At 35.7% G+C, this 20,129-nt stretch overlaps 1 protein-coding gene across 2 annotated transcripts in view; it reads right to left on the minus strand.

The window, feature by feature from the left end:
• Positions 1–390: 390 nt before the first annotated feature.
• The window catches only part of MMADHC (metabolism of cobalamin associated D), a 36,499-nt gene continuing 16,760 nt past the window's right edge, over positions 391–20,129 (minus strand). Inside the window, exons 3-8 of one of the 2 annotated variants that reach the window (XM_004375372.1) lie at positions 18,099–18,243; positions 11,952–12,169; positions 8,280–8,385; positions 6,150–6,280; positions 1,834–1,920; positions 391–920 (exon numbers count right to left, since the gene is read on the minus strand). In XM_004375372.1, coding sequence (XP_004375429.1) covers positions 726–920; positions 1,834–1,920; positions 6,150–6,280; positions 8,280–8,385; positions 11,952–12,169; positions 18,099–18,243 — 882 coding nt within the window. In that variant the 3' untranslated portion in view covers positions 391–725. The remainder of the gene's footprint in view (positions 921–1,833; positions 1,921–6,149; positions 6,281–8,279; positions 8,386–11,951; positions 12,170–18,098; positions 18,244–20,129) is intronic. The other variant, XM_023730386.1, reaches the window with a different exon arrangement.

The following is a 20,129-nucleotide window of genomic DNA, read 5'->3' on the forward strand; positions in this document are numbered from 1 at the left end:
GAAAATGTAAATATTTTCTACTAAAAGGATAGACAAAAAAGTGGTAAGGCCGCATGCTGTCAAAGGTGGAAAACTTGTGAGACCCAGAAAAACAAGGCAGTCCCGTTGAGTTCTGGCTCTCACGTTTCATTGTATGTATAAGGATGAGCTTTTATACATAAAGATATAGTGTTATCCTTATTCTTCTGTTCCTAAACGTACATCCTTTCAGACTGGTGCCAGAACACTTAATAAAGAAAATCAGAAAAAATAAAATCTACACTAAATCTAGAGTTCTTAATTGTATTTATTAAAAAAGATAAACACTTTAAAAGTATTAATACTGTAGTTTCTTAGAAATCTTTAAGAACTGTATTAAAAAAGTATTGCAATGATAAAGCACATATCACCTCAACCAAATGTGTGATTTATTTTTGGAGAAAAATAATTAAAACAGGTTTTTCCAGTAAGGGGGAGATATAAGAACATGAGATCATACCCTGGTTACATGTTAATTACCACATTCTATACAATGTAGATGTGCTCAACATGTATTCAATGATAATACGAATAATGAACAACTGCGATTTAAAAATCACAAATCATATGCCAACACTGTAAATTTATGAATATTGAAATAAATACCTAGAAATAAGTACATTTTAAAAACTGAAGCTTTTGACAGTGTTTACAGATCAATCCAAATGTTACGTACAAGTAGTACAGCAAATATATTGACAACACTGCTAGTCTCCACTCAACTTCTTCATAATATGGCTGTCTGGTGTTGCATTAGTGAAGATACTACCAACAACCACATGGGTACCCCAGAGACTATGACGAATCACTTTACAGCAGCCAAGATCATCAACAGAGAACCCTAAATGTCGATAGCGTTCATCAGTTTCAAAAAGAGTGTTGTTTGTGTATGGTCCAAAAAACTGGAGGAAATAAAAAATGAAGTAATACTGTCATTAGCAAGAAAGACAATGTAATAAAATACATGTCTATTTAATATTCTAGATAGTTAAAAAATCAAATAACCACCACAACAAAAAGGTCACGTGGAATACCTAACCCCCGCTCCCCAGTACCTGAGCATTCTGGAAATGTGAAATGATTAGCAAATTTCACATTATCTAAAACCACATGCACAACATTACATGACCTTTAAGCATGGAATGAACCGGTAATGATCATCTACGGTTCACCTTCATCATTTTCAAGATGAAGAAATTACAGCCCAGAGCAAAAGTTTCCCATTTCTAAGTCTGTATTAAATCTTATTTGACTCTGAGAAGAAACAATATATTACTACTAGAAGATTCAAAAAGTCAAACATGACTTTGCTACTACTTGTAAGCGAAAGGTATAGCCAGAATTTAAAATGTGCCAACAGTGGTTCAGTTATTATTGTCTCGGAAGTTTAACCTGGTAAATGTTAACTTCCAGAAAGATACTTTTCTAACTATTTATTTTACCATCCGTATTTTTTTCATTTAATTCTAAAAAATAATTTTGGAATTATTGACTTTTAATTTTCAACAAACAGTAAACATACTATTTCAATGCAAATCAAATAATATCTACTAATGAGAGTAGAAATTAATATTTTTAATTAAAAAAAGGTAAGGGGATGGAGTAATTTAACTGTGAGAGAAAGAGGTTCCTCTAAATTTGTGAAAGCAATTGACTCATAGTGCTTCTTTGGGCAAAATTGTACAGTTTTAAAAAAATTCATGAAGGATCTATTTTTACCAAAAATATTATAAATAATGTACAAATCTCAAGTCATTCCTATTTCAAATTATATAATTATATAATCTAGCTTTCAAAATATATTTAATCACTCACTGCCAAACCAGATGATGGGTCAATAAAGTCAGCCCAATAGCCTTCAGCTCGAAGAGCATAGCAGATTTCCTTAGCACCATTGATGAACTGCATTAGGAAAAAAAAGCACAAATAATGTATGTTTTATTTTTTAATAAGCTTTTAATTGAACATCTTTTGTTTCAGATAGGGAACTCAACAGGACTAATAAACAAGTTAAAAACCTGATGCCATCGAGTTCATTCTGACTCACAGTAACGGTACAGGACAGAACAGAAGCTGCCCCATACGGTTTCCAAGGAGTGGCTGGACGATTTGAACTCCCAACCTTTTGGTTAACAGCTGAGCTCTTAACAACTGTACCATCAGGACGCCAAAAAAATAAAAGTAATGACAAATTAGACTATGAAGACCTAAGATCATTTTCACCATTCCAAAAGAATAATGGTTTATGTAACACCTTCTTTCGAAAGTCTAAATTCTGTATTTTTTCTTCTAAGTTATTTCCTTTTTTATGAACTATTTCTAATCAGTTCTATGCTATTAACTCCTGAATTCATCATGGATTATACAGTTGTCATGTATTGTATTATGGAGATATCAGAAATAAGGTAAGAAATGCAAAACAAAATATTCAATAATGAAAAAATATGAGCCATTCATCAGTTTGAATGAAAGTTGTTTAAAAACATATTACTTGTTTGTATGTCCTTCAAAAATATCTATCCACTCACATGCTTCATGGTCATAAAATATTTCTGAAAAAGCACATGAAGATAAAAGAACTTGATGCCTGGGATACAGGGCGTGGACAGGATACTTGGTTTTTACTACACACTCCTCTGTATCTTTTATATAGAGTATATTCACTATGTACCACATGCAGGTATCGCATATTCAAAATCTTGTCTTGCCATCCTAATGTTAGTTGCCACTGAGTCAATTCCAACTTGTGGCGACCCCATGCATGCAGAGCAGAACTACTCCAGAAGGCGTTCCAGGCTGTCTTCCGAGGCACCTATGGATGAGTTCGAACCAACAACCTTTCGGCTAGTAGTCTAGCGCTTAACTGTTTGTGTCACCCAGGGACTCCTTTCTTAGTCTTATCAAATGTCTAAGTAGTCAAAAGACAGTAACATATATTAAGACCAGATTACAGTGTTAAAAAAGAGCAGACCATAAATGCTTAAAAACAAGGGCAGTTTTACTTCTAGGCATAAAAGAGTAGTAAGTATCAAACTTGCCATCCTGGTGAAAACTATAAAACTGAAAATACATGCAGCAACTGTTTTTTAGACTTGAACAACACGTGGAGCAAGACTGTAATCCCTGAGAGAAGGGAAACAAATGAGGTGATCCCCATACTTGTTCTAGCTTTCTGCCTGGGGGCATTTTCTTGCTGTAAGGCAAAGAAGTGGAATCTAAGGAAAGTGATGGTGTCACTGAGTTGAGGAGGTGGAAAGCAGAGTTCTTGTCTGGTGAAGCATCTGGAATTTGTGGGGCAGGGTACCGGAAAAGAAGGAGATGCACAAAGGGGGCTCCTGAGAAGCCTGCACAGAAAGTCACCCTTGTTCTTTAGCCAGGGCTCGGCTGTACATGTCCAAGGTGAGATTCCCTGAGGCCTAGCAGAGATTGCCTAGTGGGATGGAGAGTTGAATGCTCATACCAGGGGTTTGTGCAGGTCTGGGAAACACTGGATTTCTGGCTCAGCCAGGGTGAAAAGAAATCACTGAGGACCTCTGGCATTCAGCTGAGATCCCTGAAAGGTCAAGTCTTAGGAATACCGACTATGCCCTAACTCAGGGGTCAGCAAGCTATAGCTTGAGGGCCAAATCTGGCCTGCTGCCTGTTTTGTAAATGATGTTCTATTGGAAAACAGCCATGACTACTCATTTACATATTGTCTATGGTTGCTCAACAGCTGAGTTGAGTAGTTGAGATAGACACCCTATGGTACAGAAAGCCTAAAATATTTACTGTCTGACCCTTTCAAAAAAAGTTTGCCTACCCTGCTATAGAGGTACAAAACCTAAGCTAACTTATTTTCTTATAAGCTAATGATAGACTCCAAAATAATAACATATTCTTTAGATTGTTTTTCACACTTAATATTATATTGCTATATTTCATTAATTCTCATAATTCTTAAAAATAATAGGAAAACTACTGATTATGGGCTAGAAAATTGTTTTTAAAATGTATTTTAATTTAATGAACAGTCCTGCCATAACAAAAACTCTACAAGGAGAGCAAAACAATGCAATCAAATGTTTACAAATATTAACTGAAAGAATTCCAAATGATCATAATAAGAACCAGTTTTGAGTGTTTCTGTTCATCAATAGCTAACACTGACATCTGCTGGAAAAAATAATAGATTTAAACCATGAAACAAAAAATACCTACTTGGACAGTAAGCAAGGTGTGTTTCCAAAATAACCACTTATATATGTGAAACAGAAAAACTTCTCTTTCTTCCATAGAAAATAAAATAGCTACAGTCACTATAAAATTAAAAATCACATGATGAAACATGTTGCCACTTTAAGGCAACAGGTTATAGGAAAATTAAGTTATAACTATACTGGAGCCAGTATCAAATTAGGCTCAAAATCTTTAACTGATCAAAAATTAAGACCACTAGTGCAATGTACAATGTGAGAGTTCTCCAGAAGCTAAATGATGGTAATGAGTATACATTTACTAAGCATTATCTTAATATGTAAACAGAAAATGTTTACTGTTAGTTATTGCCTACTTAAGTACCAACTGTTTAAATTCAGATATCCTTAAAAGCAGAGACAATGTCATATACCTGTCTGTAACTCCCTTCTTAATTAGCATATAACTTGCTCATTAGATTGCTGGCTACTACATGAAATTTATTAGCAAAGTTATATATGGGACATTTAAGTATGAAGGCATTTTCATAAAACACTCTGCTGGATATGTCATTTACTATATATACATATATGTATATGTATATACATATCTACATACATACGTGTGTGTGTGTGTGCGTGCGTGTGTGTGTGTGTGTATAAAACAAATTAAGAGAACTGCACATCCAATTTCTAAAGAAAATATAAAATAATTCCTAACATTATCGTGCATGGAAATCAGCATAGTGGATTTTCAACTAAAGTTAGCTATGGCTCCGAATGAGTTATTCTTAACCTGTCATGTAGGCAGAGGAACAATTCTTTTTATCTTATAGACAAAGAAATTGATACACTGTATTAACTCCAAATAAAACTCTTAGAGAAAGAACTATGCAGTTAAAAAACAAATGAGACATTATTATTTAAATATCCAGGTCCAAATACATTACTACTTTCCACTTCCCAGACTGGTAAAAAATGAAAAGAAATGCTAATATCCAGGGAAAGCTAGGGTGAGAACATATAAACTAGAACAATCTTTGGGGTGGGCAAACTGGCATTGTCTATCAAAATTTAAGGTGCCCTGGTGGCACAGTGGTTAAGCGTTTGGCTGCTAACCGAAGGGCTGGCAGTTCTAATCCACCAGCTGCTCCTTGGAAACCTTATGGGGGCAGCTCTACTCTGTCCTATAGGGTTGCTATGAGTTGGAATTGACTAGATGGCAATGGGTTCGGTTTATCAAAATTTAAAATGTATATATAGCCCTTGATTTAGCAACTCTCTTATTTAGCCATCTATAGATACTCAGGTGTGCATAAAAATATACAAACAAAGATATTCACTACTGTGTTGGCTGTGATGGGAAGTTTGATTTTCACTCTATAAAAATAACTAAGAAAATGTTTAAATAAAATATGGTTTACCCACATAATGTACATAATGCAGAATTTAAAAATAATGAAATTGATCTACGTGCAATAAGGCCATGGAAAGGTGTCAAAAAACAGATCTTTGGGTCAAAAGCAAAGCACAGAAGAAAAAAGTAGGTATATATTGGGCAGTAGACTGTTACTGTTTACGTTTTGGAGAGGGTTGGGGTAATTTTCACTTTTTATGTGATATGATTTAAAGAAAACGAGAAATAAGAGTATAAAGAGTTAATTTTACTTTCTTTTTTTTAAATTGCACTTTTCAAATTTCCTAAAGGAGACATACATTTAAAAAATAAATTGAGGAAAGTATTGGAAAGGATCTAAGATTTCAAAGATATTAAAGAAAAAAAAAAAATTCATGGTATTTTTACTCTCAAAAAAGATGTGCTAAATTCTTTAGCACTGAAATACTTTAGTAGAGAATTAATAAAGGCTGGAAAAGACACCCATTATTTTAGGACACTGTAGTTCATTGATACTTAAGTAAGACCACAAAATTAAATTCTCAGCAATTAAATATTACCTTTTCTAAGAGCACTTCCCTTTCATTTTCTACCTCCTCACTCCAAACAGTCATATCATTCTTAGTTTTCTGTGTCACAGTCATAATCATTAATCTGCTGGTGGTCACTTCTGGAAACAGTGATTCAAAATCTAGAAAGAAAATAGAATAAAAATTCCAAGTAGAAAAGAAGTTGGTTAAAAAACAAACAAAAAAAAGTGCATAAGAGCACTTTAGAAAAATGGGTGTTTAAGTTAAATTATAGTGATAGTAAGTTATATTTTCTTCCCTGTGGTACTTCTTTTTTTTTTTTTTTAGCATTTTTAAAATTTTTTTATTGTATTTCAGGTGAAGGTTTACAGAACAAATAGTTTCTCATTAAACAGTAGTACACATATTGTTTTATGATCTTAGTTAACAACCTCATGACACGTCAACCCTCTCCCTTCTCGAACTTTTTTTTTTTTTGGTGAAAATATACAGAGCCAAAAATTTCTACATGCACAGTTCGGTGACATCGACTACACTCTTCCAATTGTGCTGCTATTCTCACTTTAGATGAAGGTTTACAGAACAAAATAGTTTCTCATTAAACATACTAAGTTATTTTTATAAATGCATATTATTTTTGAAAAGGGTGGAGTAAACTCAGTTTTGGTTCACTTAATTCTGCTACTGTTAGATGAACTTAAATGCTACTGTCAATAATTCTGAAAACTAAGTAGGCTTACATGTTAGCGATGCTATTATACTTTTCAAAAAAAGTTTATTAAGATTTTTCTCAGTACTTACATATTAACTCATGAAATTATAGCTACAGTAATCACCCAGGAGCATAAAATTATTTAAATTAAGCTTTGGGAAAAATGTTATTAAAAATTCTACTTTTCCTATCTAATGCCAGGGGACACTTGAAAGTCTTTACCTTGGTCATGCAATCACTTCTAGCTAACACATTAAAAGTACAAAGCATCTTAGTCATCATAAACCAAACCAAACCCGTTGCCGTCGAGCTGATATCGACTCATGGTGACTATACAGGACAGAGTAGACTGTCCTATACGGTTTCCAAGGGGAAGATGGTGGATTCGAACTGCTGACCTTTTAATTAGCAGCCGTGCTCTTAACCACTGCACCACCAGGGCTCCAAATCGCTTCTTGGAAACCCTATGGGGCAGTTCTACAGTGAAGATTTCTCTCAGTATTTACATATTAGCTCATGATATTATAGGTATAATAATTGCTCAGGAGCATAAATGATTTAAATTAGCTTTGGAAAAAATGTTATTAAAAATTCTACTTTTCCTACATCCCAGTTAATTGGCCTAATAATGTGTTTAGTGCTTCTGTTCTATCTCCCAGTTCATTGTGTAGTGTCTGGGTTCTTAAAAGCTTGCAAGCGGCCATCCAAGGCATGACAATTGGTCCTCTATTCACCTGAACAACAGAAGGAGAGTCAGGAACAGGAGGAAGATATGGAATGTGTGGCTAACTGTCTCCACGAACAACTGTCTCCTTTGCAGTGAGACCAGAAGAACAGACTGGTATCCAGCTACCATTACTGAACATTTTGATCACAGATTCTATAGAAGAACCTTGATCAAAAGGGGGAAAATGCAGAGTAGAATTTCAAATTCTCATGAACTCTAGACTTTCTGGAGGCATGAAGGGTGGATGAACCCCTGAAACTAACTGCCCTGAGAAAATCTATAAACCTTAATCCAAAAATATCCCTTGAATTCTTCTTAAAACCAAACAATAGTTTAGGGTAACTAGTAAAAAAGGTCTGCCTTGAGCATTATGCTCTTTTAAGAACTATCTATATGGGATCAAACTGACAACAACTTGAAAGATTAGACAGGAACCTCAGGGTGCAGCAAGTTTATGTTAATGAGGGAAGAACAACTCAGAAAAGGAGAGTGAGAATCGTCGCACAACTAGAAGAATGCAATCAACTGTCACTAAACTGTACATGTAGAAACTGCTGAATTGGTGTATGTTTTGCTGTGTATATCCTCAACAACAACAAAATTTAGAAAAAAAAAGCACAAAGGATTATAATGCCTATAGAGTACATTATTCAACACATTAAAAAGATTAATGACATTATCTAATACACATTAATGTTACAATGTATAAAGCATGACATACCTCTTCGCAGCAATTCTGGACATGTTTGGATTGCACACTCCACCTTGGCACTTTCAAAGTAAGTTTCTGCACTATTAATTTCTTGTTCAACAGGTGTATCACTACCCTAAAGGGAACAAGAAATAAAACCAAAAAAACTCTAGAATTCAAATAAAATGATATCTTACAGATTATAAACTTATGTTCATTAGAATTGTTTTAAAAAATAATTCTAATCAAATTGGAGTTACGGTGAATGGAAACCTTAAAAGATAATGGTGCTTTCTTATATACTCAAACTATTTTGTGATTAATATTAGATTTACAATTCTAAAGAAATTTTGATTAAAATATAAGAATGTATAAATATACTGATATTCTAAAACTTGATATAAAAATTAGTTGGCTGAGAAACTAACTAAAATACCTATTTGTCTTAAAATGCCACCTTTTCTGATATTTTGTGATAGTATCTAATTATCTTTTCTTTTGCTCTATAATCTGTTAAATGGGGATAATAACATTAACTTACAAAATAACATGATTAAACAATACAATCTCTCCTACACGAAGGGCTTAAAATTCTTGAAATTTACTGAGAGCCTACTATGCATCAGGCACTATGCCAGAAGCAGGCACTGCCATAGTTAAAAAAAATCCAGTCTTTACTCTCAGGGATCTCAGACCCACTAGAAGAAAAATAAGCACAGATAAATAAATACAATCCAACACAAAAAGTGCTATAGAGTTATGAAGAAAGCGTTCTGGGAGAATACATGGGGAAGAAACCTGCTTTGCCAGCAGCAATCAGGAAAAGGTTGAAATGGTGACATCTGAGTTACATCCTGATTAATGACTATGTTTAACAGGTAAAGAACAGGTGAGATATAGGTTAGGAATTCGGGAGGAAAAACAGGCATGTGATAATGAAAGAGAACCGTGTATTTACAAGTGAAAAGTACGCTGTGGTTGCAGTGCAGAGGGAGTAAGACACAGTGGAAGATAACAAAGATTAGGGATCAGAATTGTGAAAGGTCATTTATGCTACATTAAGAAATTTTGACTTTAGTCTATGAGCAGTGAGGAATAGAAAGACCAGATCTATGGAGTCAAAGCTAGTGTTAGTGTGGAGGATGTACGGTAATGAAGAGCAGCAGGTGACAGACCAATAGTAACAGCCAGCATTCACTGATCCGTCATAGCAACCTTGTGGGTTAGGGATTATTCCACTTTGATGTAAAAACAAAGAATCAGAAAGTTAAATAATTTTCTCAAGATCACAAAATTAAGTGGTGAGCTAACCTCTGTACCTAGATTTATTCTATTTTCAAAGTCCATCACACTATAATGCCTCTAAGAATTCAGATAAGTTAAGAGGCCTTGAACTCTGGCAGCTAATATTAGTAGAAGTGAAATGACACAAATAATTTAGGAGCTATTTCAGAGATAGGAGCCCTGCTGGCACAGTGGTTAAGTGCTCAGCTATAATCAAAAGGTCAGCGGTGTGAACCCACCAGCTGCTCCACAGGAGAAAGATTTGGCGGTCTGCTTCCATGAAGATTCATAGTCTTGGAAACCTTATGGGGCAGTTCTACTCTGTCCTATAGAGTCACTATGAGTCAGAGGAGACTTGACAGCAGTAGGTTTAGTTTTTTTTGGTTGTGCAGTGGTTATAGCACTCAGTTGCTAACTTAAAGGTTGGCAGTTCAAACTCACCAGCTGCTCTGTGGGAGAAACATGTGGCAGTCTGCTTCCATGAAGATTTACAGCCTTGGGAACCCTCTAGGGCAGTTCTACTCTGTCCTATAGGGTCACTATGAGTCAGAATCAACTCGATGGCAATGGGTTTGGTTTTTATTTGAGATGGAAGCAATAAGATTTGGTCACTTGCTATTTTTGAGGGTATGACAGAGACAGGAGTCAGAGTTGGTAAAATAATTTTTTTCTTGGGACAGTGGGTAGATGGTTAAGTCATTTATACTGCTAGTAATATGAAAGTAATGGCAAGTTTTGAGAGAAAAAAGGACTACTTCAGTATTCCAAAAAACCAAGCCGACTGCCGTTGAGTCGATTCCAACTCATAGCAACCCCACGGGGTTTCCACTGTAAATCTCTACGGAAGCAGACTGTCACATCTTTCTTCCGTGGAGCCGTTGGTGGATTCAAACCACTGACCTTGCAGTTAGCAGTCCATCACTTTAATCACTGTGTCACCAGGGCTCCTTAGAGTTTAGACATATAAAAATCTGGAAGCATCTGAGACATCCATATAAAGACGCTCAGGAGGCAGATAGAAATACAGAACCAGAGCTCAGAAATGTCAGAAGCAGAAATACTGAGTATGAATATGAGGAAGCCAAGGGATTAACTGACCAGAGAGTAATTCAAATGAGAAGAGGAAGGATGGAAACCTACGGGAAAGAATCACTTACTAGAAAAGGTACAAGCAGTCGAGAAGACTGACAAGGAATTATTCAAGATAAGACTGAGGTGATCAACTGTGTCCCAATGTCAGGCCATTCCATACAAGCCATAATAATAATTGATCCCAATAATATGACTTTAATAAAAAACTCAGCTTGAAATCATATGGAAATGTGAAAAATGAAAAGGATCAGGGGCTTGACAGAAACCCTGAACTGCATGTAACTTTCCACTTGAATGAACAATGGTGCAATGTTTATGTTAAAAATGCAGACAAAACTCAAAAAAATGAGTAATACAGAGTGCTGGTGGCATAGTGGTTAAAAGTTTGGTTACTAACCAAAAGGTCAGCAGTTTGAAACCACCAGCCGCTCCTTGGAAACCCTATGGAGCAGTTCTACTCTGTCCTATAGGGTTGCTGTGAGTCAGAATCAAATGGATGGTTTTGCTGGGTTTATTTATAACTTCCTAAAATTTTTATTTTACTACATCTGAGCAATTCCGGAAATACCATAATTTTCTTAAGCTTGTTAGTGGCAAACATAGTATAAAACTCATCAGAATTTGGTCCAGATAACCCCGAGAGTACGGCGCCTGGACACCCTTTTAGCTCAGTAATGAAGTCACTCCTGAGGCTCACCCTTCAGCCAAAGATTAGACAGGCCCATAAAACAAAATGAAACTAAAGGGGCAGACCAGCCCAGGGGCAAGGACTAGAAGGCAGGAGGGGACAGGAAAGCTGGTAATAGGGAACCCAAGGTTGAGAAGGGAAGTGTTGATATGTTGTGGGATTGGTAACCAATGTCACAAAACATTACGTGTACTGTTTAACAAGAAGCTCATTTGTTTTGTAAACCTTCATCTAAAGTATAACAATAAGAAAAAAATAATAAGACTAAAAAAAGGGGGGGGAAAAAAAAGAATGTGGTCCAGATACAAATTATAATTACTGCTTATAAAAGTAAAAAACAGGTATCCTAAATTTCCAACAATATAGGAATAATCATATCATCTATGTATGAAATATGCAGTTACTAAAAAAGCATTTTTGAAGAATTAATGACTTAAAAGAGATAACTTGAAGTAAAAAAAATTATATAGTAAACATACAGATAGGACAATGTTAATGTTTTAAAAGCTATATATGTTGTTTTTGTATATACTGGAATTTTTTTTATTTTTTAAATGAAAGTATTATGCTTTTATTAATGAGAAAGTAATACAGCCTTAACAATTATAAAACACAATAAATGATATAAAACAGTTTACCTGAAATTCATTAACATATTGTGCCATCACAAACTCATGCCTTTCACTTGATAAAGGTTCTGCTAGAATATCAGGCAAAGTTTTATGAACCTGGCTTTTCTTCTGTGAAGTTGTCCCATTGAGGTGACAGTCAAAGCCTATGTTCCCAGGAAGTTGGAATCTCTGATCCTGAGGTCCAAACGGTCCCATAGTTTCATCAGGCCATACTGTTCGAGAGCCTGAAGAACAACAAAATGACTCATTTTCTCCTTAATGGTCAAGGGCATTGGTAGACTGGAAGAATGATCTTACAATTATATATTTTTTGACCTAAAAGACAAAGATTTTCTTCAGACAAACAAAAAAAATATCTGAAATCTGCTTTCTTGTGTGAATATAAATTAATTGAGTCTCATGCCATTTCTAAATCACTGATCAGAGTGACCAGTTGTTGGCTCACAATCAAGTGAAGTAAACTCTGATAATTTGTTCATCTGGAAAACAAAAGTATTAAGACTGGATTGATACAATGCATTCTGATGTGGTCATTTGACACAACTGTCTTATGTGGGCCCAAAAGGAAAACATTAAGCACCCTTCTTTTTCTAAGTTTTACATTCCTAAATTATCTGTAAAATACACATTTTTCACTCTATCTTTGAGTCTCATTCTATTGCCAGCCTCTATCCAGGTAGTGTAGACTGGGATGGTGTGGATGTCAAGAATTACGTGCAAGTTAGGCATAATCAACAAAAACCTCCCATAACCATGCAGCACACTTTGTTTTTAATTAATATTTTTGGTGCAAATATACACAGCAAAACCTGCTCCCGTTCAACAGTTTCTAAACATAATGATCAGTGACATTGGTTACATCCTTCGCATTGTGCCATTTTCACTATTTCTGTTTTAGTTGATTTAAACTAAATCCCATTGATTTAAACTCCCTGCCTCCTAACCTCATTTACGCTTTTAAAATAGCTATTGTCCATTTGGTCTTGTAATTTTTTTAAAAGAACGTAATACTCAAGAGTGATAATCTTTACTTTTTGAGTTAAACTGTTACTTAGTTTAAAGGTGACTTCAGAGGATAGTTTCCATTCAACATCTGAAGAGGAACTCATGGCAATAGTCTCAGGACTCTTACAGCCTCAACAGGTCCAGTAAGTCTGATTCTTTAAGAATCTGAAGTTCTGTTCTGCATTTTTTCCTTTTTCTATCAGGATCCATCATTCTTCTTCCTTTCTATCAGGATCCACCTATTGTGTTCCTGGCCAGAACATCAGTAGTGGTCGCCAGGCACCATTTAGTTCTTCCAGCCTCAAGGCAAAAGAGGTAGTGGTTCACAGAGACAATTACTCCTGTAGTCCCGTTCCTTCTCTGATTCTTGAGTGTCCTTCTTTGTCTTTTGTTTTAGAGAAATAGAGACGAATAGTTGTATCTTAGACGGCTCCTCATAATGTTTTAAGACTCCAGACACTACTCACTATACTGGGGAGGTAGAACATAAACTTTTAAGAACTATATTATTCCATTTGACTGGATTGTCCTACAAGACCATGACCCTAAGCCTTCAAACCAAGAGAACTAATTGCATGAGGTGATCGGTTATGTCTAATTAGTATCAGCATCTGTAGTTCTTCTCTTGTTTTGGTTGTTGTTATTGTGAAATTCTATGTAACCTAGCTTTTGCCAATTCATCCTTTTTTCTTATGTACAGATTATTGACATCAAACTTCACCCCTTCCAATCACCATAAACAGAAAGTGACTACTACCTAGGGAATACTTCCCCCTATTCCCCAACCCCCATCCCTGGTAAGCACTAATAAAACACTAGTCTGTATATATTTATCTATTTTTGTCATTTCATAAAAGTGACAACATACAATATTTGTCTTTTTGTGACTGACTTATTTCACTCAACCTGTCCTTCAGGTTCATCTGCACTGCAAGATGTTTTTGTGAACTCATTTTTCTTTATGGCTGAGTAGTATTCCATTTTACTTATCCATTCATCTGCTGATGGGCACTTAGGTTGTTTCCATCTTTTTTGCTACTGTGCATAGTGGTGCAATGGACATAGGTGTGCATGTCTGTTCCTGTTAATTTCATTAAATCACGCAGGAGTGAAATTGCTGGGTCATATGGTAGTTCTAGTTTTTAGTTTTAGGAACTGCCTGACTGTTTTCTACAATGGCTATATGTGCCATTTTGCATTCCTACCAGTAATGAATGAAAGATTTCAATTTCCCCATATCCTCACCAACATTTGTTATTTTGGTTTTTTTTTTTAAATCTTGGACATCCTAGTGGGAGTGAAATGGTACCTCATATGGTTTTGATTTCCACCTCTCTGATGCTGAGCATCTTCTCATGTGTTTGTTGACTATCTGAATATCTTCTTTGGTGAAGTGTCTGCCCATGTCCTTTGCCCATTATATGACTGGATTATTAGTCTTTTTGTTGTTAAGTGGTAAAACTTTTATATATATTTTAGATATTAGAATCTTATAGGTTATACTGTTCCCAAAGATTTTTTTTTAGTTTGTAGGTTATCTTTTTACTCTTTTGATAAAGTCTTTCGATGAACACAAGTATATAACTTTTATGGGGTCCCAGTAATCCGTTTTCTGCTGCTTGTACATTTGTTGTTGTGTTTGATAATCTACCACTGAAAAAAAATAAGTCCCACAGCTTCACTCCTATACGTTCTTCGAAGAACTTTATGGTTTTAGACTGACCCATTTTGAATTACTTTTTGTGTATGGCATGAGGTATGGATCTTGCTTCACTTTTCTGAATGTAGAAACCCCGTTTTGCCAGCACCATTTGTTGAAGCATTGTACTTTTTTTTTACATTTACTCATTTTATAAAAGGCAGAAATCATTCTAAACAAAAAGTTTGCTCATTTTCTAGAGAATTTACTTTAACCTGGATGGTTTCCAAGTTATAAATGCTAACCTTATTTTATTTATTGCATACACATTAGGTGGGAAGAGGAAAATATTCATGCCACATATACTCCCTCATTTTCAGCACCAGATTGAATAGGAGATCCTCAATTAAATTTCACAAAGTTCTCTAAATACTTTTAACATTATAAAAGTAATATGTACTCCTGGTTAAAGACAGCAGACTGAGTGTAAATATTTATCTCTTCTCCCTCCAAAAAATCTCACTGAACTACAGAAAACATATAAAACAAACCTAAAAATCCATGCAAGGACTAGAAAATGAGAAAGAAAACTATCTGCAAACAAAAACCAAAAACCAAACCCACTGCTGTCAAGCTGATTCTGACTCAATAGTGACTCTCTAGGATAGAGAAGAACTGCCCTATAGGGTTTTCAAGACTGTAAATCTTTTTACAGAAGCAGACTGCCACATCTTTCTCCTGTGGAGTGGCTGGTGGGTTTGAACCAAAGACCTTTTGGTTAGCAGTCGAGTGCTTTAACCACTGCACTACCAGGGCTCCTTCATCTGTAAACAGGGAACTAGAAATCTGAGGAAAGTGTAGAAGACAGAAAGCATTAAAAAGAAAAAGTCAAAGAATAGTATGTATGACAATATTTATTTTATGTCCTTATATTCATGCTTTCAAATGCCGAGAAAAAGATCTAAAAGGAGACACACCAAACTTAATAGTTGTTACCCTTGGAAAGAAGAATGGGATTGCAGTAATAGTTTATGGGGAATTCTACTTTTTATTCAATATACTTCTGTACTGTGAATTTCTACAGGTGTTTCTGCTATAAGGTGTCATACTGTGCTTCTGGAAAGCCTCCTGTTGAACAAAATCATGCACTAAAAATGATAAGGCTTATGTGAAAAAACAGGATTGGAACAGACCTAATCAACTTTGTAACCTGAGAACTAATAAAAACAATAATGATTCTAACGAAAATATTAGCATGGCTAAAAAGATATGTTAATTTCATAATAAAGAAATACTAAACAATAGGATTTTATCTTAAAAAAGGGTGAGTAAACGGAATTTACTGGAAGGGTACATAAAGGAGAGAGGTTTATGAGTTATGGAAACAAAAGAAAACTACACAAAGATCTAGAAGAACTGTAAAATCGAGTACCTCTAAACTAAAGAACATGACTAAACTGAACCAAGAGAAAGAACAAGGAGTAAACTGACACTGTAAACAATAATGTATTTCTGTCACTGTTGAGTTAGGAGGTTGTGTCAGTGTACTTTGCACTTAGCTGCTGTTACCTGGTGGCACAAAACATAAATGGGCTGGGAAAAACTGTTTATCAACCACTTTAGTTAGTATGAATTGCATAAACACAGAACAGATCATATTAATTTTTTCACTTAAAACTTAAAAAATATCCTAACTTATAAAAACTTCAATGATCCAGAAAAGAGTAAAGTGGAACACTGAACTATTATATACACAGAGTAAAGGTCTGGTTTAGAGAAAGGGAGGGACAACTGCTGCACATATTACTTGGCAATAAACCAAAAAAAAAAAAAAAATTTTTTTTAATACTCAGACCGGACCGAGTGACTGAAAATGGCCATATCAATATGGCTGTGGCACTTCTAGATCACAGTGCCACAATATCCCTCTCCCACACCTACAACATGCATCACCCATCAATCAAGGCACTCTTTATCCTGCTAAATCCAGACACTGTCTCAAAATTGTCAACATAGTCTAGTCCAATGCTTCTCAAACTTTAAAGTACTTAAGAATCATCTGAGGTCTTGTTAAAATGCAGATTCTAATTTAAGAGGTCTGGAGTGGGGAGTGGGGCTCAAGATTCTGCATTTCTCAAAAGCTCCCAGATGCTGCTGATCTAAAGACCATGTTGAATAACAAGGTTCTAGATAGCCAACGGAGCCCTGGTGGCGTAGTGGTTAAGAGTTCAGCTGCTAACCAAAAAGTTGGCAGTTCAAATCCACCAGCTGCTCCTTGGAAACCCTATGGGGGCAGTTCTATTCTGTCCTACAGAGTCACTATGAGTGGGAACCGACTTGACAACACCTCACAACACGATAGCCAACTGTCAAGTTTGCAAGATAACAAGATGGAATTTACAGACTATTCAGGGATAGCATTCTCTAGTTATCATGTCTTTAGAGAAATAAATATCCAATATTAATAGTGGATTTGATCATATTTTCATATGTTAACAGGTCATTTAGGTTTTCTCTTCTGTGAATGGCCTATTCATACCATTTTTTGGCCTTCTACTGTTTCCTACTGATGTATAAAAATTATTTATATACCCAGGAAAATAATCCTTTATGTATTCTAGATGACAAATCTGTCATTTAGTGTGTGTATATATAGATGGATATACAGATGTCTCTGGAGAAGGACATCATGCTTGGTAGAGAGTCAGCGAAAAAGAGTTAAGACCCTTGACGAGATGGATTGACACAGTGGCTGCAACAACGGGCTCACGTGTAACAGTGATTGTGAGGACAGCACAGGACTGGGCAGTGTTTTGTTCTGTTGTACACAGGGTCGCTATGAGTCGGAACTGACTTGACGGCACCTAACAACAACAACAATGGTTAGTTTTCAGATGGTATTAACTGGGGAGTAGGTAGAGATGGAGTTATAAAAGAAAACTGGGGGAAGATAAAAGGTTTTTACGCCCAAATGAACTTATATTACACAGCAAGTAATGTGTTCCATGAAAACAGGATTCCATGTGCAATACCCTTAGGACACATTAGGTTAAGTTTTTAAGAGCCTTTAGGATTCCAATGTGCATTATAAACCTCCAAGATAGGAATCTGGTATGCAGCATTTCTCAAACTCACTTAACCACCACAGAACTTTCTCTTTTTTTAAAACACTGAACAATGGTTGATAGCTTGAAGATAGCTTGGGAACTGCTGCTGAAGTAATGAAAAATAACCAAGGTTTATCAAGGAAGTGAGGTGAATAAAATATTTTAGAGCAAAGAATATCAAGAAGTAGTAACATGGCTGAATAGGATCAAAAGGAGATTTGTTTCAGGGAGGACTGTGCATGTTTGAAGACAGAAATATTTAGGCAGAGTTTTGATTTTATTTTCAATGGAACAAACACAACTTTAAAAAATCTGTAAGACCCTAAGAAGTAATATTACAGATAATATAATTAAAAATGTTTTGAAACAATTATAAGTAAAGCAATAATAACTTTAACTTACATATATCTGGTGGTGCAGTGGCCACATGAGACTCATCGGAACCTGAAGATCCTGCAGTTGAAAAGGCTTTGGGATTGACAACCCTTGTAACTAAAGAGCAAAATCCTGGGAGGTAGGAAACCAGTCTGGCTCTGTTACAGAGCACCTAAAAATGACACAAAACATGAATATTAAGAAAACAACAACAACCAAAAAACAAGTAATAAATTACTTGGGGTAAAAAATATGTCTTTTCCAATGAAGGTCAGAATTCAAGTGTGCCACACATAAAGAGGAATGGGAATCTGTAAAAGTTACCCTATTTAGCAACAAATGGAAGCACAGCTAACAAGATTCTTCTATCCTCAAGATACAGAGCTTGGACCAAAACCTGTTTATTTTCTAATCCCACTCTTCTTTTACTGTTATAAAGCATGCTAATTTCTCTGATGCCATTCCTTCCTCTTAGTTTTATAGCAATGTCCTCTTTTCTTCATTTCACATACCTCTCTGATGCATTTTTTGCTCATATGTTCATTTCCTAGACTCCGAGGTCAGTTGCATGGATGAACGTAATCAACATCTCTGATGAATAAACTTTGTGCAAAATACATGGGTCACAATAATTTCATGCAGGGGTTGGCAAACTGTCTTTAAAAATAAAGTTTTATTGGAACGCAACCACACCCACTCCCTTATTTATTGTCTATGGCTGCTTTCACGCCATAATGGCAGAGCTGAGTAACTGCGACAGAGACTATATGATCTGCAACGCTTGAAATATTTACTATTTGCTCCTTTGCAGAAAAACATTTGCTGACTCTTGGTTTGGTCGAAAAGACCTAAGAGCAAATACCACACAATCTGTGAAATACTATTAAAAGATGTGAAACAGGGTTAAGAGCCTCAGGGAAGCAGGAAAAGTTTCATGAAGGATATACTAAGTTTTGAAGAATCAGTAGAAATTTGCTGGGGAAGGGGGCATTTTTGAGTGACTATCAGGAACAAAGGTATAGTCATAAAAGATCTGTATACTCAGAAGAGTAACCCATTTAGTGAGAGTAGACATTAAGGAGTGCAGTAAAAAACAGGCTTGAAAGCTAACTTGTGGGCAAACTGGAAAGGGCTTTATATTTGACACAGACAGTATAAAAGATCTGTTACATCATGATAAGTCAGAAATTTAATTGGTAGGCAGGGTGGAGCCACAGTAAACTGATAAAATAAGGGCTGTTTTTAAGGAATGTAACACTACTGGCAGTATACAGAACGGACTCACGTGTCAGTAGAGGCAGTATGAAAATTATTTACCAGGATGTTGAAATAGTCCAGCCAGATTTGATATTTCAAAATCATTCTTTTTCCCTTTCACAGAGTATTGTGAAATCCAACTCATTTGTTCCTTCTGACTTCATTTCTTACCGTAAGTATAAAAGAACATCCTAACTGGTCTTTCTACATTTCTGCCTTAATTTCCCAGTAATTTTACCCACCCTTCTCTTACTCCATTTATTAGTTACATAAAAATAATTTCCCAACACTTCCCATATTTGTTTGCATTCTTTTATAGCCCCACAGGATTATTCCACTAAAACACCTTTTCCCCCTCCTTCTGCTGTTTTTTGTTGTTGTTGGTAGGGGCTGTTGAGCTGGCTGCAACTCATAGTGATACCATGTGCAACAGAACAAAACGCTGCTGGGTCCTGCGCCATCCTCAAATTGTTGCTATGTTTGAGCCCACTGCTCTAGCCACTGTGTCAATCCATCTCGGTGAGGGTCTTCCTCTTTTTTGCTGACCTTCTACTTTACCAAGCATAATGTCCTTCTCCAGGGACTGGTCCCTCCCGATAACATGTCCAAAGAATGTGAGACAAAGTCTCGCCATCCTCGCTTCTAAGGAGCATTCTGGCTGTGCTTCTTCCAAGACAGAAGTGTTCGTTCTTCTAGAGGTCCATGGGTAGTCAATATTCTTTCCCAATACCAAAACTCAAATGTATTAATTCTTCTTCGATCTTCCTTATTCACCGTCCAGCTTTCACATGCATGAGGCGA

This window comes from Trichechus manatus, unplaced genomic scaffold (genome assembly GCF_000243295.1).
Source record: "Trichechus manatus latirostris isolate Lorelei unplaced genomic scaffold, TriManLat1.0 scaffold00036, whole genome shotgun sequence".
Classification (NCBI taxonomy): domain Eukaryota; kingdom Metazoa; phylum Chordata; class Mammalia; order Sirenia; family Trichechidae; genus Trichechus; species Trichechus manatus.